Source organism: Sus scrofa, chromosome 7 (assembly GCF_054392235.1).
Source record: "Sus scrofa isolate SSC_HxYL_T2T_F1_AM1 chromosome 7, Sscrofa_HxYL_maternal_Yorkshire_Landrace_v2.0, whole genome shotgun sequence".
Classification (NCBI taxonomy): Eukaryota; Metazoa; Chordata; class Mammalia; order Artiodactyla; family Suidae; genus Sus; species Sus scrofa.
In genome coordinates this window covers 134,947,905-134,971,608 of record NC_139389.1, presented here as the reverse complement: position 1 = coordinate 134,971,608, position 23,704 = coordinate 134,947,905, and the positions used below count along the sequence as shown (strand labels likewise).

Below are 23,704 nucleotides of genomic sequence, written 5' to 3'. Positions count from 1 at the left end.
ATACCTGGCCTGGGGACTTCTGCATGCCACAGGTGGCAAAAAAAAAAGAATCTGAACAAAGAATGTTCACCCACCACCCCGTAGACGTTATAGGATCATGTGAAGTGCTGACTGGACGGCAGCACCTGCCCCTCGGCCCATGCGACCCCCCAACCCCCTCCCCGGTGTGCAAACCCTTCTGTGTGCGAATCCCGCCAGAGATACTGCACCGTGCATTTGCATTTCTCACTGAACGTCGTGTTGTGAATATTTTCTCCAATCACGAAAAGGGACCCGGCTCATTTTTTTTTCAATGGCCACATTGTCGTGTCGTGTAATTATTTTCCTCTTTCCCTCTTGTGGGGTGTTTTGGGATTTTCCAGTTTCCCCCACAACAAGAATCTTTGTATATGGAATGACAGGTGTCCAGTTATTTCTGATATACATTCCTAGAAGTAGAGTTGTTATCGCAAAGATCTTTAAAGTGAGAGGAGACTCTTAATCTCTTTATGAGACATCTAGCAGACATCTCAGATTTTCTGAGAAATCTCTTAGGTACTCAGACCGTCTAGGGACCCAGAAATATGACTACACGCAGTTATCACAATCAGAGTTGCACGTTTCTATTGGAAATGTGCTCATAGTCATGGCAACAGATTCTAAAGCCTTAGAAACATTGTAAGACCCTCTGTTTAAACAACAGATTCATTGTAGCTGAGAAATTCCAAGCTGGTAACGGTGAATGTTCAGACAAGGCCCAGTTTGGTGCTGGAAAATAAGATTCACCCACGTAAGTTGTCTGAATTCAACACCTTATCAAAGCAAATTCTTCCACCAAGGTTTATAATTCAGAATGATGTCTTTGCTTTCATGGTTTCATGGTAAAGAAGGCGTCTTTAACTCTTTCTCGGATTCCTCTTGTTAACGATGCAGACTTGGGCTTTTAAAGCCGGGCTCTGGAAATTCATCAGGTGGCCCTTGAAGTAAAAAACAGATTGAGCCAAAAAGAGAAAGTAAATTAATGCGATCTTAATTAACAACAGCTGAATACATAGCAATATAATTTCTCCTCATTGAAGAATAGAAATTTTTAATAGATACTGCAATAGTCAATTCCAAAAAGGCTTAAGTCAATTCATTCTTCCATTGGGAGGGAGCCTCATGGTTTTGCCAGAACTGCAGGCAATTCCTGGAGGTAATTACCTTGTTTACTTTTTGACAATGTGATAGGAGACACACATGATTCGCATATTTTATGCTTAAAAAGGGCTTTATTGAGATAAAATTGACTTGTGATAAACTGCATACATTTAAAGTATCCAGTTTAGTATATTTTCACATAAATATATATTTTTCACACACTCATGAAACCATCTCACTGATTCAGATAAACACATCCATCATCACCAGTTTCTTCCTACGCCGTTGTAACTCCCCCAACCCTTCCTGCTCGTGCCCGCCAGGCACAGACAGATCAGCTTTCTTTTTTTTTTTTTTTTGGTCTTTTTGTCTTTTTCTAGTGCTACGTGTGCGGCATATGGAGGTTCCCAGGCTAGAGGTCTAATCGGAGCTGTAGCCACAGGCCTACACCAGAGCCACAACAACACCGGATCCAAGCCGCATCTGCAACCTACACCACAGCTCACGGCAACGCTGGATCCTCAACCCACAGAGCAAGGCCAGGCATCAAACACACAACCTCATGGTTCCTAGTCGGATTCGTTAACCACTGAGCCGCGACAGGAACTCCAGATCAGCTTTCCTAGCTACCTCGGCTACGGTGTCCTCAAGGCCATCAGGTGCTCCCCGTCTCTGCTTCGGCAGTGTAATTTTCACAGCCCTGTGGAGGACCATTTGGCAGTGTGACAAGGTGACAAGTGCACAAACGGGGAACCAGCCATCCCCCTTCTGGGAAAGAATCTTATCAACACTGCAATATCCATGCAAAATGTCCCAGGTACCAGAGAGTCACTTCGATTGTAGGAACGAATGCTGGAATCTCCCTAAATATCCATCAGTAGACACAAGAGGAAATAATTGCCCAAACGATGGAGTACTATACAGCCAGGAAAGAGAATGAGGAAGTTCTCTGTGTTCCGACACAGGAATTACCCCCAGATACAATGTAAAGGGGGAAGTGTGTGTGCAGAGCAGTGGCTGGTATGCGTGCCTCTCCGTCTTTGAGGACCTTCAGGAGAGCCATGACCCTGACCCTGCCCCTCTAATCCCATCCCACCCCACCCCCACCCCCGCACCAGGAAAGAGGAGGAAGCATCACCTGACTGGCAGATGGGGGGTGGTATTAAGCCTCTTTCTCTCTCTTTGATTTGTTGATGTGGTCCACTCATCTCCTCTGTCTCCAGGGTTAGGGGATCTCCTGGGAGAAGTCCCGCTGCCCACCTGCAAGGGGTCTGCCTGCCCAGCGGTGGTTCTCAGTACCAGACAGCTCACACCTGAGGTGAAAGCCATAGTCTCCATGCCAGCTTTTCCAATAATGACAAAGACCTTTTGCTCTTCACCCGCCTGCCCAGCTCAGGTTGTGTCCAGGTAGGTCGTTTACTGGATCCCCAGTAAGCAATGAGATTGTGTTCCGATAGTTTATTTTATTTATTTATTTATTTAGTCTTTTGGCCTTTTCTAGGGCGGCTTCCCGTGGCATATGGAGGTTCCCAGGCTAGGGGTCCCATCGGAGCTGTAGCCTCTGGCCTACACCAGAGCCATAGCAATGCAGGATCTGAGCCAAGTCTGCGACCTACAACACAATTCACGGCAACGCCGGATCTTTAACCCGCTGAGCGAGGCCAGGGATCGAACCCACAACCTCATGGTTCCTAGTCGGATTTGTTAACCACTGCGCCACCCCGAGGGAACTCCTGTATTCCAATAGTTTATATACCTGCTAAACATGCATTTTACAAGGTATGTGTGTATTTCGTGTGTGTGGTAAAATACGCAACTTAAAACCTAGCATCTTAACCACCTTGAAATCACAGCAGTATTAAATGCATGTGTTCACCTGTGGTGCAAGCATCATCACCATCCATCCCTCTTTTCATTTTGTAAAACTGAAACTTTAGGAGTTCCTTGGTGGCACAGGGGGTAGAGGGTCTGGCATTGTCGCGGAGGTGGCACGGGTCCAGTCCCTGGCCTGGGAACTTCCTCATGCCACAGGTGCAGCCTAAATAAATAAATAAACTCAGGAGCGGTTGAAAGGGGCTTGAGAGGTGTAACAAGACACTCCTTTCACTCTAAAAACCCCCAGAAACTTTATAGCTATTAACCAGTGTGCCTCCAGTCTCTCTTGCCCCGGCTCTCGGCTTCCCGTCTATGATTTTGAAACTCTACGTACCTCGTCTAAGCGGAATCATACAGTATTTGTCTTTTTGTGGACTGGCTTATTTCACTAAGCATCATATCCTCAAGTTACATCCATGTTGCAGTGTGTGTCTAAAGACTGAATGATTCATTCCACTTTAATTCAGTGGAACTGCACTTGAATCCCACTGTCTGGATATCCACCTTGCACTTATCCATTCACCCATCGATGGACCCTTGGGCTGCTTCTATGCTTTAACTACTGGGCACAATGCTGCTGGGAGCATGAGTGTGCAAATATCTCTTTGAGTTTCTCCTTTCACATCCTTTGAGTACACACCCAGCAGCAGCGTAGTGGATCAGAGGGCACATTCCTTTTTAAACTTTTTGAGGACTCTCCCTAGGTTTTCCCCAGTGGCTCTACCATTTTTTGTTCCCACCACAAGTGCCCCAGGGCTCTGACCTCTTACATCCTCACCAGCGCTCGCCGCTTTTGGGGTTTTGGAGAGTAGGCATCCTAAGGGGTGAGGTGGGCATCTCATTGTAGTTGTGGTTTCCATTTCCCTGACGACGAGGGATATTGAGCATCTTTCAATGTACTTATTGGTTATTCATATGTTATCTTTGGGAAAATGTCTGTCCCAATCTTTGGCCTATTTTTCTTTGATTTTTTTTTTTTTTTTTTTTTTTGTCTTTTTGCTATTTCTTTGGGCTGCTCCCGCGGCATATGGAGGTTCCCAGGTTAGGGGTTGAATCGGAGCTGTAGCCACCGGCCTACGCCAGAGCCACAGCAACGCGGGATCCGAGCCGCGTCTGCAACCTACACCACAGCTCACGGCAACGCCGGATCGTTAACCCACTGAGCAAGGGCAGGGATCGAACCCGCAACCTCATGGTTCCTAGTCGGATTCGTTAACCACTGCGCCGAGATGGGAACTCCTGATTTTTTTTTTTTCTTTTTTTTTTTTTAGAGCTGCACCTGCAGCATATGGAAATTTCCAGGCTGGGGTGGAATCGGAGCTGCAGCTGCTGACCTGTGCCACAACCACAGCAACACAGGATCGGAACCGAGTCTGCAACCTACACTACAGCTCACAGCAACACTGGATCCTTAACCTACGAGCAAGACCAGGGATGGAACCTGAATCCTCATGGATAATAGTCGGGTTCATTACTGCTGATCCACAGTGGGAACTCCCTCTTTTGCCTGTTTTTGAACCAGATAGTTTGGGGTTTTTTTGTTTGTTGTTTGTTTTCTGCTTTTTTTTTTTTTTTTTTTTTTTTTTTTTGCCTTTTTGCCATTTCTTGGGCCGCTCCCGCGGCATACGGAGTTTCCCAGGCTAGGGGTCTAATTGGAGCTCTAGCCACAGGCCTGCACCAGAGCCACAGCAATGCTGGATCCTTAACCCACTGAGCAAGGGCAGGGACCGAACCCGCAACCTCATGGTTCCTAGTCGGATTCGTTAACCACTGCGCCATGACAGGAACTCCTGTTTTCTGCTTTTTAGGGCCACACCTGTGGCATGTGGAGGTTCCCAGGCTAGGGGTCTAATCAGAGCTACAGCTGCCGGCCTACACCACAGCCACAGCAACGCAGGATCCAAGCTGCATCTGCAACCTACACCACAGCTCATGGCAACACCGGATCCTTAATCCACTGAGCGAGGCCAGGGATTGAACCTGTAACCTCATGGTTCCTAGTCAGATTGGTTTCCACTGTGCCACGATGGGAACCCTTTTTTTCTTTCTTTCTTGATTTTTAATGTAAGCATTTATAAATATAACTTTTCCCTTAGCACTTCCTTTGCACATCCCGTAAGTTTTGGTACATTGTATTTTCAGTTTCATTCATCTCTTAAGCATTTTTTAATTTCTCATGTGACTTCTTCTTTGACCCATTTGTTGTTTAAAGTGTATTGTTTAGGAGTTCCTGCTGTGGCACAAGGGGTTAAGCATCTGATCGCAGTGACTTGGGTCACCGCAGAGGCTCAGGTTTACCCCTGTCTGCTCAGGGCGTTCAAGGATCCAGCATTGCCACAGCTGTCGTATGGCTTGCAGCTGCAGCTCAGATGCAATCCCTGGCCTGGGGTCTTCCATATGTCATGGGTGCAGGCATAAAAAAATAAAAGAAGGTAAAGTAAAATAAAGTCTATTTTGTCTGATATTAGTATAGCCACCCTTTTTTGCTTACTATTTGCTTGGAATATCTTTTTCCATCCTTTCACTTTCAACCTGTTTGTGTCTTTGGATCTCAAGCGAGCCTCCTGTAGCATATATAGCTGGATCATGTGTTTTTAACCCATTCTGATAGTCTCTGTTTTTTGATTGGTCAGTTTATAATTAGTGGTGGGGTTCTCTTGTGGCACAGCAGGTGAAGGACCTGGTGTGTCACTGCAGCAGCTTGGGTCACTGCTGTGGAGTGGGTTCAATCCCTGGCCCAGGAACTTCGATATGCATGGGCATGGCCAAGAAAATAAATAAATACGGTAATCACTGGTAAGGAGAAGCTTCCTTCGGGCAATGTGCTGTTTGTTTTCTGTGTGTCTCATGGCTTTTTTGTCCCTCGTTTCCTGCATTACTCTCCTCTTTTGTGATTAGGTGATTCTTTTTGTAGTGAAATGTATAAATTCCTTTCTCATTGCCTTTTGTGTATATTCTATAGCTCGTTTCTGTGTTGTTGCCATGGGGGTTACATTTAGCGTCCTGAAGTTATAACAGCGAATTTAAATGTATACAGGCTTAACGTACAAAACTCTGCTCCTTTATAGCTCTGTCCTCACCTCTTCCACGTCAAAATCATGAAATTCCATCCTTAAACATTGTTGTTGTGTGGGACCCAGCTTGGTCATGCTTACGCTCTTGGCCAGCAGTGTCTGAGGCGCTGGCCTGGGCCTGGGTCTCTCGGAGTGAGTACCCCTGGCTTTTCCTCCATCAGGGCCAGTGCTGTGGCTGGGCTAGTCTTGTGCTTCTCATTACGCTCGCAGGAAGCACTTCAGCAAAAAACCATCAGGGAACTTTGAGGAACAATTTTTTTTTCGTCTTTTGTCTTTTCAGGGCCGCACTCATGGCATGTGGAGGTTCCCAGGCTAGGGGTCCAATCGGAGCTATAGCCGCTGGCCTGCACCGCAGCCACAGCAACGCGGGGTCCGACTGCGTCTGCGACGTACACCATAGCTCACGGCAACACCGGATCCTTAACCCACTGAGAGAGGCCAGGGATCGAACCCACAACCTCATGGTTCCTTGTCGGATTTGTTTCCGCTGCACCACAACGGGAACTCCTTTGAGGAACTATCTTTATTACTTCAGGTCCTGGGGGGTACACAGCACATCCGAGGGCCACGCAGTGAGGCTGTGGGAGAGAAGGTGAGAGAGGGAGGGGGGACCTGGGGCTTGGCCCTTACTGGGGTCCAAGAATGGTATCCGGGGTTTTGTGGGTCACTCCTCATTGAAACACAAGAGCAGGGGTTACGGTGTGGCAGAGTGGCGGTCGGGTCCCTCCCTACCAAGCGGTCAGTTTTCTAGGTCTCCCACAGGGTTCTGAAACGGGAACTTCCGGGGTGTGGGAGGCCCAGCTCCTGAACTGGTTGGTTTGGTAGAAGCTGTTTTATACAGTTGGCGTTTTAGTTAAAGTGGATGTCTTTTGGAGTTCCCTTGGGTGCAGCCAGTTAAGTATCCAGCATAGTCACGGCAGTGGCACAGTCATGCTGCTGGGGCACAGAGTCAATCCCTGGCCCAGGAAATTCTGCATGCTGGGGGCGTGGCCCCCCCAAATAAATAAATAAATAAATTAATAAATTAAATGGATGTCTCTTGAAATGGGTATCTCAGCCCTTACGCTACAATGAAAAGCTTAATGTTGGGTACTTCAATGTACTTGTATTCCTAAACACATAAACGAATAATTCTTTCAAATGCATCATTATCCCAAATTATGTAGAAAGCAGGATTTGGAATTACGAACTAAAGTTACAGTAATGTTTTTTTCTTTAAATATATTGGTCTCGGAGTTCCCATCGTGGCGCAGCGGAAGCGAATCCGACTAGGAACCATGAGGTTGCAGGTTTGATCCCTGGCCTCGCTCCGGGGGTTAAGGATCCAGTATTGCCATGAGCTGTGGTGTAGGTCGAAGATGAGGCTCGAATCTGGTGTTGCTGTGGCTGTGGTGTAGGCTGGTGGCAACAGCTCCGATGAGATCCCTAGCCCGGGAACCTCCATATGCTGCAGGTGTGGCCCTAAAAAAGACAAAAAAAAAAAGACTCACAGTGAAGTAACCCCTCCCCCGCCTGTCTCCCTCCCCGTCCTCTCCTTGCCCCTCTTGGGCACACACACTTGGGTGCTCACGCACACTCGCAACGAACCTCTATGAGTTCCCGGTGTGTGCTTCCCGGCTGCCTTAAGGGGCACACAGGCAGACAGAGGTGTATACTTTTTTCTACCTCTATTTCTCCGAGGGCAGCTCACCGCCAATGGCTCTGCATTGTGATTTTTTTCCTCAACATTGTATGTTGCAACAGTTTTCAGATTGGAACTGAGAGGACTTCCTCCTTCCCGCCTCGTATTCCCTCGCTCGGGGCGCTGCCATCCCTCTGCTTTGCTTCTGCTGTTGAAGTGACTGGCTGGCTCCCGCGGCGTCTTGCGTGGATGTTTCAGGGCTGATAAGATACGTTCTGAGCAGGGGGCAGGCTGGTTCACGGCTGGATGTGCGGCCGCGAATGGCCCTCCAGGAAGCCACACGAACCACCTCCCGGAGCATCGGGCGCCTGGTGGTCGTCCGCCCTGCCCACCCCTGCGACACCCATACACTTGGGTTTGAGCTGGTCTCGTGAACACTTTCTGCGCATCTTTTGAATGTAATGCCCCAAATTTCTCCCCCAGGGCCTCTCCTGTCTCCTCGCAGGCCTTCCCTGGCTGAGAAAGAGTGTGGTCTCCAGCAAGGTTAGTGTCTATTTCTTTCTTTCTTTCTTTGTCTTTTTAGGGCTGCACCCGCAGCATATGGAGGTTCCCAGGCTAGGGGTCCAATCGGAGCTGTTGCTGCCGGGCTACACCACAGCTGCAGCCACACGGGATCCGAGCCGCGTCTGCGACCTGCACCACAGCTCATGGCAACGCCAGATCCTTAACCCACTGATTGAGGCCAGGGATCAAACCCGCATCTTCATGGTTCCTAGTCGGATTCTTTAACAGCTGAGTCACGAGGAGAACTCCTTTCCCTCTCTGGGGGTCTCTCTCGCTCCCCCCGCCCCGCCCCCGCCACACTCAGCCAGCCCTCAGCTCTCAACTTCCCTAAAACAGGAACCCTTCCCAGTTGCCACCTCCTGGCCTTGGCCCAGCTCTTCCCTCTCCCACACTGTCCCTTCCAGGTCTGTGCAAGGGTCTGGGGTCCCCCACCCATCGTCCCCTCCTTGGCGGGCACTCTCTGTGCCTGCGGACTCTGCCGCGTCACCCCAGCCCCAGACGGGCACCTGGAATGTGCATTTACTTGCTCCCCGTGCCTCCTGGGCCTCCCAGGAATGTCGGCCCCTTGGGGACCGCCTTGGCCACCTCTCCCCACCCCCGCCCCAGACAGCAGGGATGGGGGAGGGTTGGAGGGTCCCATCTGTGCTTGTCCCACATTGACTGTGGCCTCCCTTCCTGTGCCAGGAGCCTGAGGACGGCTGGGTCCTGGGTCTCCCCAACCAGGCTCTCCCCTTGGTCCCCCCACCCTCTGCCTCTCTCCTGCTCTGGGGCGACTCCTTCCCTTAAAGGAATTTTCCTGCTGTGACCAGCAAGTTACTGAGGTGGAACCCTTGGCAGTGCCCGAGCTGGTGACCTTGGCAGGACCTCACACGTCTCCCTCCTCCTGCAGGAATAGCAGTGACCGCCAAGGCGCCCCGGCAGCACCCCCGGGCCCCCATGTCCCCTCCTCCTGCCCTTCGCCTGCTGGCCCATAGGAAACCGACCGGCCGAGGGTCCCTGCCTCCGGCAGCCTCCTCCCTCTGCTCCGAGAACCCCAGCCCACCCCATCGGCAGCAAGGTTGGTGGTCTCGGTACCCTGGCACTTTCCAGCCCAAATCCATCCTCTTCGGTCCATAAACTTCTGCCTGGATTGATTTAAAACTTCCGTCTGGGAGCCACTGCAGCTCAGTAGGTCAAGAATCCGACTGCAGGGGCTGGAGTCGCTGTGGAGGCGCAGGTGAGATCCCCGGCCTGGCGCCGTGGGTTAAAGGCTCTGGTGTCACTGCAGCTGCAGCACAGGTCACAGCTGCGGCTGGGACTCAGTCCCTGGCCCAGGAACTACCGTGTGCTGCGGGTGGGGCCGTAAAAAACCAGAAAACAAAAAACCCAAGTTCCATCTGGTTCTCAGCCCCCCCTTCCTTCCTGCCCCATGCTCTGCAGAAGGAACTGGTGGGAGCCCACCTGCCACTGCACCCCCGGCGGGGTCCCCCCCCCCGATGTTCCTGGGGAGGGTCTCCTGGCGTCGCTGTCCCCCTTCCCTTCCTCCTTGCTCCCCAGTGCTTGGGGGGCCCATCCCACCCCCATCTTCGGGACAGGGCCTTCCCCACCCACTGCAGCTGCTGGTGCAGACGGTCCAGGACTTTCCTGCAGGGCCTCAGACCCCTCCCCTCTTGGCTCCTTTGGGGCCCCTCCCTCAGCTCGGAGGAGTGGATTCACCAGGGTTCCCCCTTCCCTCCCAGGGACTCTACCCTTCCCTGAATGCTGGGCCAGGGTTCCCCGGGTGGAGGAGAGTCGGCTTGTGATGAGCGGGGCCAGCTCTGTGCACAGACCACGGGGCCCCTCTGTCCCCACTGCGCCTGTGCATGGAGCTGAAACTCTGACCGGAGACCCCCCTGCCCCCACCCCCAGTAAGGCCTGTTAGGGGAGGCCGGGCGGGTTCACCATCACCCTTTGCAGGCGAGGAAACTAGGGCGAGGTGTCTGGCTTGCCCCAAGGCCCTTCCAAAGCTCAGGCCCACAGGGGAGAAGGGGGCAGGGGGTGCTGGGGGGCCGGACGCAGGGATTTGACCCAGAACCAGACCCAGGAGGCTGAGAAAGCCGCAGCTGGCCCATTCCTGCTCCCCAAATAAATCACTCCACGGCCACTTTTGAAATCAGCTTTATATCAAACTATAAAAACCCAGGTCTTTTTCTGAGTACATACATACAAAAGCAGTACTACCAAAAAAATAATAATAACATCAAACACGCCACTCCTATAAATGTACAAAGGCCTTTGTACACCATTTACACGGCCAGTTTCTGGCCACAGTACCTGGAAAGGGGGGGACAGGCCCTCGAGAACTGACACCCCTGCAATGCTCTCAGAGGCAGGGTCGCGCCCAAGTCGGATCTGCCCCCTCATGCTGAGCGCGCCTTCCAGGCAAGCAGAGGCCCAGGAGGGTAACTGAACCCACGTTTTCCTGGGGAAGAACAAGGCACCCCATGGGGCGGTGGATGGATGGAGGCTGTGTTGGGCAAAATAATGCCCCCGAAAATGCCCCCATCCTACCCCCAGACCTGTAACTATGTGAGGCCCATGGCAATGAGGCATCAAGGTGTCAGGTGGAATTAAGGTTGCTGGTCAGCCGGCCTTAACATCGGGAGAGGAGGCTGGACTGTCTGCGTGGCCAAGGGTCATCGCGAGGGGCTTAAAGCGGAAGCGGAGGCAGAGGAGGATGCCGGGCGGTGAGCCGCCACGTCCGGCTTTGAAGATGGAAGGGGCTACGAGCCAAGACGTCTGGGCAGGTGGCCTCGAAAAACTGGAAAGGTGAGGAAATTCCCCGAAGGAGCTTCCAGAGGGAACCAGCCTGGCCGAAACCTTGGCTTCAGCCCGCTAGACCCATGTCAGATGTCGGACCTCCAAACGGAAAGACGAGTTCTTGTCTTAAGCTACGAAGTTGGTGAAAAGTCGTGGAAGTGGCAGTTGGAACTAAAACAGGCCGCGGGGCCAGGGCTCCAGCTTGCCCTGCCCAGACCTCAGCCTGAGCTCCAGCGGAGGGCCCACGGGGCACCCCTGCGCCCGTCCCCGGGGGTGGGGGGGAAGGCACGAGTGGGGGAGGGCAGCAGAGAGGAGACTCAGGAGGTCCTCGGACCCCCGGGGCCTGTTCTCAGGGGAAGGAGGGGCATCAGAGAGGGGTCGGGGTCTGCGCCGCGGCGGGGCTGGCTCTGGCCCCAGCTTGCTGTGTGATCCCACAGGCTCCTTTCCATGCCCCAGATCAGAGCTCATCTTTTTCTTTTTTCCTTTCAGTTCTGTCTTCCATTCCACACACCTGCTGAGCCCAGCTCAGAGCAGCCCTGGACCAAAGGAGGCAGGAGCGGGGAGGCTGGGGGCAGGGGGCTTGGGGCGCTGGGAAGGCGCTTCAACCCAGCCATGAGGAGGACCCCCACAAACAGGCAGAGAGCCAGGATCTCTGACCCCTGGCCGCTCCCCAGCCCGGCCCCTCCTTCAGGACACGCAAGATCAACACTCATTCACAGAGAGTTTCTCAGGCGTGGCCTCCGTGGCTCCCACAGCAGGTGCTCCTGCCCCCACAGGAGGGGTAAACAAACCAGGGCCTGTCCAAGTCCAGCGCCTTGGCCACCGCTGCGCAGCAGCAACAGCAGCAGCAACAGCAGGAGGCAGGATGCCTATGCCGGGCTGTGAAGGGCTGTGAAGCTGACGGGGCCCGAACGGCTCCGTGCCCGAGGCTCACCAGGAGCTCACACGCGGCTCACACGCAGGCCAGGCCGCGGAAAAAGCTAACCAACATTTATAAGTGAAAATAGGGGCTTGGAGGGCTCGTGCGCCCCCGTGTTGATGTCCAGGATGCTTCGGATGCTCTTGACCTCACTGCTGGACAGGTTCCCCTTGATGGCCAAGATGGCGCTCAGGTGGCCTTTGCTGGTAAGGAGAGTGTCCATCAGTCCAGCCCCCTTGCCAACACCCCTGCTGGCTCCCCTTCCCAGCTCCCCAGACTCCTGGCCGGAGCCCCAGGACCCCGCAGCCAACCCCCTGCCCACGAGGTGGCATCGCTCTCCTTTGCCCACTGTGCTCCAGGGGCCCGGCCACCTTGCGTCCTAGAGTGTGAGCCAGGTGCCCGGCCGCCTCCGGCCCTTGCACCGGTGTTCCTCCAGGAATGCCCTTCTGCGTGCTCCTGAGGCGACCGCCTCCTTCTCACCCTTTAGGGCTCAGCTGAAACGTCACCTCCCGGAGCGGCTGTCAATCTCTAAAGGCAGCACCTCCTGGGTGAACAGCCTCTAAGTCTTTGCAGCTGAACTCCTTTGCCGGCCTGCTCGTCATGGCTCTAACCCTCAGGGACTAAGCAGCACAAGGGAGGACAAAGACCTGGTCCGTCTTTACTTCACCTCATCCTAGTGCCTAAAGCAGAGCCTGGCACCTAAGAGGAGACACTCAGTAACTGGTGGGACGGGAGGCTGGCTGGCTGGCTGGCTGGCTGGTGGATGGATGAATAAGGTGGATGGGTAGATAGGCGGGTGGATGGATGGATAGATGGATGGGAGGCTGGACAGGTGGCTGGGCGGAGGGATGGAGAAAGACGGACAGGTGGCTGGGTGAGTAGATGGGTAGACAGGTGGATGGATGGATGGTGAGTGTGGAAGTGGACGGGGCAGTGGATCAGCCAGGGGCCGGACTAGGCTAAGCTGGGACGGTCCGACTCAAGGCCTGCTCAACCTTGACCACCCACATCAGAAGACAGCCCGCAGAAACACTTCTCCGGGCTCACCAGATCCCTAGGCAGCCTGAGCCTCCACTCCCAGGGCACAGGTCATGCCCCCTGGGACCCCTAGGCTGAGTGGTGGACCCCAGCTTCACTACTGACTTGCCGTGGTGTCCAGAGGCCCCTGGTCTCTGGTCTGTTTCCCTCCGCGGGGCAGCGTCTAAAGGCTAAGCGTGTGGGCTGGGGACCCGGCCGGGCCGGCTTTGTCACCCCAGCTGTGCTGCCCTGGACACATTCCTCAAGCGCCCCAGGCCTCACGTGTCAGATGGGGATGAAAACTGTCAGCCTCATAGGCTGCGGCGAGGGTCAAGTGACGCCACCGTAAAGATCCAAGCGCGGTGGCTGGCGTGCCATCGGCACTCAGTAAAGGGACCGCGTCGTGGTGGCAGCCCTGAGCTCTAGCCACCTGGCAGGGCGGATCCTGGCAGCCCCAGGCTCCGACCACAGGGGGCTATGGCAGGGCCATGCTGCCAGCTCAGGTCCTCTGGGGCCCTTGTTCTCACCTGAAGTCAGGGTACCAGGTGGCATAAGTGGCTACCTCGATCTTGATGGCACTGGGGTCCTGCAGGCGAATGATCTCGGCGAGTGTGGGGAGGGCACGATGCAGCCAGGTTGCGGGGGAGCCCTGCGAGCACAGGCCTGGTTGAAGGAAGGGTTGTCCTTTCCCTGAAGGTCCCCCAGGGGGCCCAGAGAGGCTCAGGTCAGACTTGATTGGGTGTGGAGAGGCCCAGAGGGGCCATCCTGGAGGAGGAGGGCAGCCCGTCCATCCCTCCATCCCGGGGCATGGGGGAGCAGGGCGGAGAGAGGGGTGGGCGGGGCTTACATTCTCCGTGCAGAAGTTCTGGATGAGCTCCGCGTTCGCCAGGATGTGCCCCGCCAGCTGCTGCTGCTGCTCCGGCGTCCTGAGGACCAGGCGCCGCTTGCTGAGGCGGATGATGTACTCCTTCACCAGGTGCAGGTGTATGACCTCCATGAGCTCCTGGGCGGGCGAGCAGGCGGGGGCACGTGAGCCAACCAGGCAGGGGACTCGCCTCCTCCCCGGAAGCCTCCCAGCCTCCAAGCCCGGGGTCCAGGAGGGGCGGGTGCCAGAGCAAAGGAGAGCATCCGGGCGTGCACCCAGGTGCATGCCCTCGCGGCTACGCATGCGCGGGTTAGCGCAGGCGGCGGGATCCCCACGCCCGCCCCCCCACAGCCCAGCACCCCCTCACCTCCCGGAAACAGTCATGCAGTTCCTCGAACTCGGGCAGCCGTTCCCTCACAGCACAGATGATCTGCTCCAGGGTCTGCGCGGGGGCTGCCCAGCGGGTCTGCGAGAGCTTCTTAAACAGCGGCTGGAAAGAAGGGAGGATGTCTGGCCACGCCCTGCAGGGGAAGGGCCGGCGCGGCGGACACGCTCACAGACACACGCAGGGACACACGCGGCCCAGTACAGGGGGCGAGGGACTGTCAAAGACTCCTGCGGACGCGAGGGAAAACGCGGGTCCCTGCTCACAGGCAGGAAGCGGAGGCAGGCTCCTTCCCCCCTTCCCCCAGGCCGGCCTGCTGCGACTCTGCAGCAAGGACAGCCTTTGCCTGCCCCGAGGCGGCCTCGTCCACCGCCTCCCTCCTTAAATAAATAAATTCCTGCATAAACAAAGCCTTGTGCTTGGCTGGGCCTATGAGGCCCCTGCCAAGTCATCCAGGGTCACTGCCTGGCCACCCACAGCCCCCGGGCGCTGGGGACGAGGCAGCTCCCACGGAGGGCGGTTTCCGGGGACTGCTCCCCATCCTCTGCTAGAGGCACCCACGGGTTTCTGCGGATTTCTCAGCTCCCACAGAGGCGGAGGTGGCTGCCCAAGGCACTGAGCGTCACAGCGGGGGATGGGCACGGGGAGGGGCGCGGGCGGGAGGATGTGGGGGAGCTGGAGCGAAAGTATGTGCAGACTGGCTTGGGTCTAAATGAGGGAGGGATGCTGAGGCTTCTTGTCTGCCCCCCAGGGCCCTGGGCAGCCCTCGGAGGCCCAGCCCCGGGCGGAAATGGGGGAGTGCGGTGGTCAAGAGTCCCCCCCCCCACCCTGTGGACCCTTCACCTGGGCAGCACCAGCCTCACTACAGCTGGGCCCACACCGTGCCTTCCAAACCCCGGGTTTCGCTTCTGCCATTTCCACCCCCAGCCCCCTCCCAGGCCGCCCCATCGCCCTCCGGCCCTGGGCTCAGCAGGTGCCACAGCTGCAGCTACCTTCAGGTCCCCAAACAGGCCCTGAAGCAGGGTATCAAAGCCACGACTCTTGAGCTCATTCAGGGGGTTCAGCAGGTGGCTCAGGAGGTCCTGTGCTGTCTGCCACTTCTGCTCCATGAACATTCTGGAAGGACAGGGAGGCAGGGAGGTCACTCCAGCCCTGCCCAGCCTGCAGCTCCATACCCAGAGAGCCTCGTAGCCCTGGGCAAGTCTTCCTAAGCCATCTCCGCACTCTAGAACCCTCAATGGCTCCCACTTCCTGCGGGAGCAAGTCCGAGTCATCCCATCCATGGCCCCTCGGCAGGGGCTGGCCTCCTTGACCCCAGCACCTAACTCCTAACACCACACCCTCTGCTGACCGAGGGCAAGGCTCAGCCTCTGCACAGCTCAGCCTGTTCATCTGCTTAATGGCCATAATCACTGCACCGCCTTGACAGGGCCTCTTAAGGAGAAAACAGCCCGTGTTCGTGAGAGCCCGACCCCAGCACTATATCAACACCTGTTGCTGCTGCCACAGGCCCCGTCGTTTCCTCACCGCTCCGTCCTGCCCGGCCTGCTCGATTTAATTCAGCGTCTCGGCTTAAGCTGCTCCCGCTGCCCTGCCTCCCCTTCACCTCTCAGCTACCCTGGCTCTCCAGCAGGCAGGCGGCCCCCACGATTCCCGCTCCCACAAACCCCTCCCAGCGCCCTCACCGGAAGGACAGGCAGTTGTTGATGTTGGCGATGACATTGGCCCTGTAATTTCCCAGATGTTTGCTGCTCTCCAGAAAATCATCAAAGGCGCGCTGGTAGCTGGTGAAACCGGAAAGGGTACAAGGAGGACTGGCTCAAACACGGGGACAAAAGCAGCCTCTGGCCTGCCCTGCCCAACCAGGCGCCCTGGGTTGATGGGGTGCTTTTCCAGGCCCCAAGCCTGGGGGGGTGGCGGGCAGGGGTGGGGCACACTATCCCTAAGCCGCCTGTAACTGGCTTCGCAGGCTAAGGCCAGTGCGGCCAGTGCTCCAGCCCAGCTCTGCTGCCCCCCCCGCCCCCCACCAGAGCCGGAAGACTGGAAGAGCAGTGGGTGGGTGGAGGCCGAGGTGTCCTCAGAGGCGGGGAGGGAGGCAGCCAGGGGAACTGTGAGGGCGAGAGCAGGGGCGTCACCTGAAGGGCTGGCAGGGCCAGTCCCTCGTGGTCACCTTCCCTGAGCTGCAGGCTGCTCTGCAGGGGGCTTCGCTGAGCGGGGGGGTCAGATCACCCGAGGCTCTCAGGGCCCAGGTGGGTGGTGCAGGGGGGTGATCTTGCTCAAAATGCCAGATGCCCTGGGGGCAGGGAGGGGGCACTGATCCAGCCTGGATGGCCTCCCAGGGCACAAGGGGAGGGCAGGGGCAGGGGCTCTGAGCGAGGCAGCTGCAGGGAGCCCCTCCCGCGGGCGCACACGCCCATCCCCCACCTCCTGAGGACCGCAGCCAGCTCCACCTGCAGCACACGCTTCATCTGCGCACCCACGTCAGGCGTGATCTCCTCGGCCTTGGCCTGGCCCTGGGAGATGATCTGCAGGGTGAGAGGGGAGCTGAGCGGGAGCCCCCCCGCCCCCGGGCTGGGGAGGGGCGGACAAGCAGGAACAGGCTCGCGTCTGCACACAAGGACGCGGGCTCTGTGCCTGCTCACGCACGGGCTGTACCGGTGCTCGAGGCGGCCTGTGCTACCTGGATGATGTCTATGGCCAGCTCACTGTGGCAGTGGCCGTCCAGCTTCTGGGGAGCCGCATCCTGGTCCCAGCACTTCAACTCCAGGTCCAGGGCGCGGGCCATCAGCTCCCTCATGCTGGCCTGCGGGGAGGGGGGCTGGTCAGGGTAGCACGAAGCCCACGTGGATGGTGGATGTCCCCGTCAGGCCCCCGGCCCGCGTCCTGTCTGCCCCCGCCCCCCTCCCCCCTCCGCTTCCTTCCCGCCCCTCCTTTGTCCCTGCCCGGTGCCAGCCCTGGACGCACCGCCTCGTTGGAGAAGAACGTGGCCTCCAGCAGCCGGATCTGCTTGGGGGGCAGGAGGCTCCCAAGCCCGACTCCCTGCAGCTCGCCCGCCAGCTTGGGGCTGTTGATGACGTCTCTGCGGGCAGAGGGGGGCCAGCACGAGGAGGATCAGCACCGTCCCTCGGGCAGAGCCCACCTCCTCAGCCACCCGCAACCCCATCGCCTTTCCTCCACCAGATCCCATCCCTGCTTCTCCATCTCGGAAGCTGGGTCCTCCCGCTGCTCATCGGGATCCAGGCCCCACACCTGGGACTCAGCACACCAGCCTTCGCCTTCTCACCCCCACCCATTCCTGCTCTAACATACGCCCCCCAGAATCCATCAGCCTCAAGCCACCCGCTGCCCAGCCGCCACCATCTGTCACCTGGCTCCTTACAGGGCCTTCCTCCCTGGCCCCCAGCGATCCCTCCTCCACCCGGCAGGGAGAAGCACCTTTCGGATCTGATCTCCCTGCTCCAAGGACCCTCCTCTTACACAGATAAATGCAGCTCCTACGGCAGCTCTCTGCCTCCTTCCCAACCCACCCCCCTGGGCTGCAGGCCTGCTGGCCATGGGCGTCCTGCCAGCCCTGCATCCCCTTCCCCCCAGGCCAGCTCTGCTGCCCCCAGAGGTGGACCAGTCCAAGCAAGAAAGGCTGACCCCAACCCCACCCCAACTGCTTCCAGAGGCATATCTCCTTGTCCTTGCGTCTCAGAGTCCCCTGGAGATTGCTCAGCCCCGGCAGGTCCTCAGGGACTTTGGCTGCCTAGAGTCTCAAGAGTGGCCCTCTCTGCCCTTCTCCCAGCTGGACCCACTGTGTCCCTTTCTTCCCCACACTTCTGGCCACACAGGCTTTGACAGAGCCACCCTGGATGGGCCCTCCCCAGGGCTCCGTGCCCAGCTGGCTTCAGTGTCCTGCTGCACTGACCCCCGTGGGCTCCAGACTAAAAGCCCCTAGGGTCACTGGGACAGGAAGGCTGAAGGGGAGAGGTGAGTCAGGACAAGGCATTTCCCGGTGAGTCAGGACAAGGAAGAAGGAACTGGCTCAGGGCTGCCCTGACTTTCCCGCAGCCCCTGCCCTGAGCCGGTTCCCTATTCTCTGCTGACTGCTTACCCTCCACCGCCACCGGGCCTCTCCTCTGGTCTCTGCTGGAGGCTGAGCCACCGCCCAAGGTCCCCCCGAGATCCTCAGACACTGCTCCAGGCCTCTGGCAGGGCTGACCCTCGGGGCTGGGGCAGCCCCTGTAGGAACCCCTGGCCTCTCATGCCCTGGGCATTTCCATGCTGCCATAAAAGTCTCTCCCCGCCCAGCTGGTGCAAATGACTGGCATGCTCACGGCCCATGGGGACGCCTGTGGCTGTACCCGACAGGTACCAGGCATCCTCCATGGGCAGAGCCAGCTTCCTAAAAAGAGCTCCAGACTTCGGGGGCCAGAACCCAGCTCCGCCACGGGCTCGCTGGATGAGCCTGCTCATGGGCATCTGTCCCCATGTGCCTAGTGCAGCCCTGGGAGCACTGCCCTGCCTGGGAGTGCCCCCACAGCCTGCTGGCCCATCCAACACTGGCAGGCTCCCCGCGGCTCCCAGAATGCCTCTCGGCTCAGCTTAGGCCCCGGGAGGTGACCCCCTTTGCGGGGAACGCCATCCTCCCTCCACCTCCCTCCTGGCCTGTCCTCTCTCCTCCCCTGCCCCACTCCCTTACTTCCATCAGACTGTGAGGAGTTCCCCTCATGGTGCAGTGGAAATGAATCTGACTAGGAACCATGAGGTTGTGGGTTTGATCCCTAGCCTTGCTCAGTGAGTTAAGGATTTGGCATTGCCGTGAACTGTGGTGTAGTTTGCAGATGCAGCTCGGATCCCGCGTGGCTGTGGCTGTGGCTGTGGCGTAGTCTGGCGGCTGTAGCTCCGATTAGACCCCGAGCCTGGGAACCTCCATATGCCACAGGTATGGCCCTGAAAATACAAAAGACGAAAACACAAAAACCCCATCAGCCTGCGAGGCGCCTGCGGCAGGCCGGGTCTTGTGCCTCTTCCTTGGAGCTGGCCTCCTCGGGGCACCCACAGCCAGGGCCTCCTCTCCCGCTGCCCTCCCTGCTCTGGACGGTCACTGTGCCTCGCCCTCCACAGACTGGGAACTCCGTAATGAATGATGACGTCCCTGCCATTCTCTGGGCCTCAGTTTCCCCAGCGGCGGAGGCCCAGGAGACGAAGGGCCCAAGTGGGAAGCAGGCCCAGCCCGGCCCTGTCGCTCTGAGTCCAGGCTGGGTCTGTGCGGCGCTCCCGCAAGCGGTGACCCCCCCCCCCCCCCAGCGAGCAGGCCTCCCTGCGCCCCGGGCGCACTCACTTGGGGTAGAGGTTCTGCACCCAGACCAGGAGCATGTAGGTGTCTCGCGGGCACAGCTCGAACTGCGCCACGGCCGCCAGCTGGGCCGCGAAGTACTCGTGGTAGCTCTCGGCATAGGCGGCCACCACGCCGAGCTCGGGGGGGAACAGCGGCTTCAGCCGCTCCACCACGGCCTCCAGGTCCTCCCGCATGGTGCGGCCCATGTGCACGAAGACGCGCTCGGCCTCCGAGCGGCCCTCGGCGTCCGCGGCCGGCCGCCGGCTCATGCGCTCCTCGGCCGCCTGCGCCACGCCGCGCCGCCACGCCTGCAGCCAGCGCCGGGGCCGCGTGGGCGCCAGCGACGCGGGCCCGGGGCCCCCCGCCGCCGCCGCCGCCGCCGCCGCCGCCGCCGCCGCCTCCGCCGCGCGGTCCTCGCGCTCCTGCTCGGCCAGCACCGCCAGCGCCTGGCGCAGCCGCTCGGGCGGCGCCTCCAGCGGCCGGCGCAGCAGGCCCAGCACCTGGTCGCGCAGCAGCAGGTAGAGCGCCTCCACCTTGCTCTGGCGCCGCACCAGCTCCTCCGCGCTCGCGCCGCCCGCCGCCGCCGCCGCCTGCAGCTCCCGCTCCAGCGCCAGCAGCGGCCCCGCCGCCTCCAGCCGCCCGCGCTCCAGGTCCGCCTTGAGCTCCTCCACTGCGACCAGAACGCGGCGTTAGCGGGGCCCCGGGGGCGGCGGCGGCCCGAGAGCGACGCCGGGGACAAGTCCCCTCCCGCGCGCCCACGGGAGAGGAGGCCGGGACCCCAAAAGGAGACGCGGGGCGCCCAAGGGGGCCGTGTCCCCTCCAGCCACCCCAGGCCCCCAGCATCAGAAGGCCGGGAGGGGAAACCCTCCACGCCTACCTTTCCTGGCCTGGCTGTGGCCCGGGTGAGTGGGTCATCCAGTCCCATGAGCCCCAGTCCCCCCCAGACTCCGACTGGCTCTGACCTGGAGCCCCCCGCCGCGTACCTGTGGGCAGCCGGTCGGCCAGCTGGGGCCGGGGCTCAGGCTCGCCTTCTGCCTCCGCTGAGCTGGGCTGAGGCTTCTTCTTCCTCCCTTTGGTGAAGACACTAAACACACTGGCCAGGCCTCTTGACTTCTTCTTCTTCTCCTTCTTAGCAGCCTTGTCCGACTCCCGACCAGGGGCCACCTCTAGGGGCAGCACCAGGTCCTCAGAGGAGGCCTCCGACATGGAAGCTTCTGACTCTGCCTCCGATGCGGAGGGCAACTTCTGGGGGCTTCTGGGGAAGTCGAGGGCCCCTGGCTCAGGCTGCTGGCCTGGAGGGCCGTGGAAGAGAGTCGCCATGCTCAGCATCGCCCAGGCTCAGGCCTGCGGGTTGACAAGGGGAGGGAATGAAAGGGTCCGAGGTCTCCCTGCCCTGCCCCCCCCTTCCCCCCCCCTCCCGGTCCAGCAGGCAGCCAGGCTGGCTTGTTTTCCCCTGTGCGACAGCCAGGGCCTCGGGCGGGCTTCTCCTGGTCCACATGGGCACCAACTCCGATCCTGGACACCGGTCCCTCAGCACCCACAGCCCCTCCCAATAACCACAGCCTCTCCCAGAATTGCCCGAGGCAGGGACGAAGCTGGGGACAGGGGGCCAGGCATCCCAGAGAGGGGAGCCCTTTAACTTCATTGTGGCAAAGGCTTCCTTGACAGCCCACCCTCTGGGCAGGGAGGAGGGACTGCAGGACATGAATACCGTCCTGGGTCCCATGAGACCCTGGGGGAGGAGGCAGAGCACGGGCTGCTGTCCCATTGCCCAGGGCAAGAACGGAGGCCCAAAAGTCACAGAGCCCCAGAGGCGGGGCTGAGGCAGGACTCCAGCCCCAGCGCCATCCTCCATTTGGTCCGGTCCTTCTCACGACTCCCTCAGCTTTGGGCTCACAGAGGAACACTGAGCAGAGACGTGGCTGCTCCCGCTGGCACCACAAGGGAGCAGAGCCCGACCGTGTTCTGGCCTCTGGGCTCCAGTCCACAGGAACCACAGCGCCCCTTCAAACTTCAGGGGCTCTTTCCCAGGGCAGGAGGGACAGTGGCCCAGTGAGGCCCAGGGCTGCCGGAGACCACATGGCAACTCAGACTGGGAAGCCAGACATCCCCGCTCCCGTTGCGCTCTGTCTGCTCCCAAATGGGGTGATGTCATCACAGAAGGTTCTGCTTCCTGGGCCCTTCCTGCGCGGCCCATCCCACACTTCCTCCCTCCCTCCCAGCAGCGGTGATCTTGCCCTCATCTCACGCAACTGGCTCCAAGAGCCTTGAAATGCCGCCTGCAGACAATGGCCCAGAGCACCTGGCGCCAGGTCCCCGCCTCATGAGCTGCATTCAGGGAGGCAGGACCCCCTGTGCCCAGCAGCACCCTCCCTGCCGCCTTGACCCTTGTTGGAGCAAGGCCAGGAACCCTTGAGGGGAACACGGCGGATCTCAAAAGAGGGGACGGGACAGGGCTGGCCCTCCCTGGAGACGGGGTGACCCAGAACCATAGTGCCTGCCCCACCGCCCAAGAGTAAATACACCGAGTCGTGACTCATGCGACACAATGCCTTCCAGTCACCCTACGACACCCCTGCAAGGCAGAGGGATCGGCCAGAAAGGGAAACTGAGGCAGAAAGAGATTGGTGGGGATGAGGCCCATCAGACTCTCCGCATCCCCTGCTGCCACCTTTTCCCACTCGCCCGACGCCTCATCTCAGTCCCCCAGGCTTGACCAGAGCCACTCAAGGGCCAGGGAGCCTGGGTTCTCCCACTCCTGCTGGCTTCACCAGGCGCCCTGGGCAGAGACCTGCATCGCCGGACCTCGATCACCTCCCCTGTCCTCTGAGGAGCCCCGGTCCCCAGGGCAAGGCCACTGGGCACCCCGCTCTGCTGGACCCTTGCCCCAGCTTCCTCTCCCAATCCGCGTCATCTTCACGCGAGGCACGTGCAGGAGCTGCCCTGGCAGCTGGCTGGGGCTGCTCAGCAACCCCCCACACCGGCCCTCCTGCTGGGGCGAGGGAGAGGCCGTCCTGACCAGCTGTGCCCACCCGCCTCACCGCTGCCCCCCACCTCCTGCATCCTCACACTGCAGGCTCCACAAGACCTCCAGACCTGCAGGTCCCACCTGGCATCACTGCCTCCTCACTTCTGTGGCACACACCCCCCTTACCCTCTGCAAGGTGCCGCAGCAGCCCCCTTGGCCCTGTGGGAGGCTTTGACTCTGAGGCAGTAGAAGGAGAAGAAGCTGTGGGCTCAGCTGTACCACCCACGAGGGTGTGGACGACACCACCCTTCCTCCCGAAGCCTCAGTCTCCCCATCTGCGAGGTGGGGACAAGGACGCCCACTTCACAGTGCTGCTGAAAGGATGTGAGAAAACCCCACTGCCACATGCCCACACCTGGCGGGGCCTCCGGAAGCGTCTGTGTCCTGTGTCCCCATATGGGTCAGGCTAACCCTGGCACCTGGGTACGGCAGAAGCGGGCAGGAGAGGCATTCCTGTAGGCCCAGGCTCCTGGCTGGACACACTGAGACAGGAAGGGGCCTGTTCAGAGTCACGCTGTGTAGCCTCAGGCTGTGGCCCAGCAGTGGCGCCCTTCGTGCCTCTCGCTCCCCCAGCTTCTCCTCAGGCACACGCACCCTCCCTGTCCTTCTGGGTCAGGGTGGAGGTCCACACAAGCCTCCCTGCCCCGGATGCCATAGGGAGGGCACATCTATGCCCCAGGGGAGGACACCAGTGGCTTGGCACGGTCACACAGCCAGCCTCCACCCCTGGCCCTGGGCCTCTTGGCCTCCCACTGCAAATGGAAGGGAGACCCCTGTGCCTCTCCCCACGGCCCCTCCCTCCTTGCGTTTGGCAGGGCAGAGCCCACCGCTGGGAGCCTCTAACCTGGACCCTCCACACCCGGAGGCAGCGGCTCAGCGCGGAGGCCTCAGTTTCCCTAGAAGGGAGGCTGCTGGAGACTGGGAGTCTCCGAGCATCCGGCCCCCTCGGTCCCCCTCCGTTGCGCCGGCAACCTCGGGGGATCGGGCCAGAGACGCGGGGTCGGGGAGGGCGGGCGGCCGCGCGGAGAGCTTGGGGACTGACGCACCGCGGGCGGAGGTCACTTACTGTGTCCAGGCCGAGCCGCCGATGTCCGCGGCAGAGCCCGGCGCTGCCTGAAATAGACGCAGACTCCGCC

General features: G+C 59.1%; 1 protein-coding gene and 1 long non-coding RNA gene across 3 annotated transcripts; one reads left to right on the top strand and one right to left on the bottom strand.

Annotated features, from left to right (window-relative positions):
- Positions 1 to 681: 681 nt before the first annotated feature.
- Positions 682 to 14,627, top strand: LOC146402106 (uncharacterized). Its single transcript, XR_014809352.1, has 5 exons — positions 682 to 769; positions 2,343 to 2,526; positions 5,663 to 5,790; positions 8,173 to 8,232; positions 9,143 to 14,627. It is a non-coding gene; the product is annotated as an uncharacterized LOC146402106 (long non-coding RNA).
- On the bottom strand, positions 10,374 to 23,661 carry TNFAIP2 (TNF alpha induced protein 2). 2 transcript variants are annotated; one of them, XM_021081528.2, is made up of 12 exons: positions 23,635 to 23,661; positions 20,524 to 20,884; positions 19,544 to 20,210; positions 17,182 to 17,296; positions 16,898 to 17,020; positions 16,642 to 16,742; positions 15,903 to 16,001; positions 15,210 to 15,333; positions 14,200 to 14,322; positions 13,815 to 13,970; positions 13,495 to 13,616; positions 10,374 to 12,153 (listed from the first exon to the last, which is right to left on the bottom strand). In XM_021081528.2, the coding sequence occupies exons 2-12, from the start codon at positions 20,867 to 20,869 to the stop codon at positions 12,012 to 12,014; spliced, it is 2,118 nt and encodes a 705-aa protein (XP_020937187.2). In that variant the 5' UTR covers positions 20,870 to 20,884; positions 23,635 to 23,661; the 3' UTR covers positions 10,374 to 12,011. The 2 variants fall into 2 exon arrangements, with proteins under 2 accessions (XP_020937187.2, XP_020937188.2); XM_021081529.2 differs by lacking the exon at positions 23,635 to 23,661 and adding an exon at positions 23,413 to 23,545.
- Between the last annotated feature and the right edge of the window lie 43 nt (positions 23,662 to 23,704).

Excerpts from the sequence above, each read along its gene's own strand:
- TNFAIP2 (XM_021081528.2), bottom strand. The coding sequence starts at position 20,869 with ATGCTGAGCATGGCGACTCTCTTCCACGGCCCTCCAGGCCAGCAGCCT. Across the intron at positions 13,617-13,814 it reads AGAACTTCTGCACGGAGAAT|GGCTCCCCCGCAACCTGGCT; the intron begins GTAAGCCCCGCC and ends CTGTGCTCGCAG. Across the intron at positions 12,154-13,494 it reads ACCTGGTACCCTGACTTCAG|CAAAGGCCACCTGAGCGCCA; the intron begins GTGAGAACAAGG and ends TCTCCTTACCAG.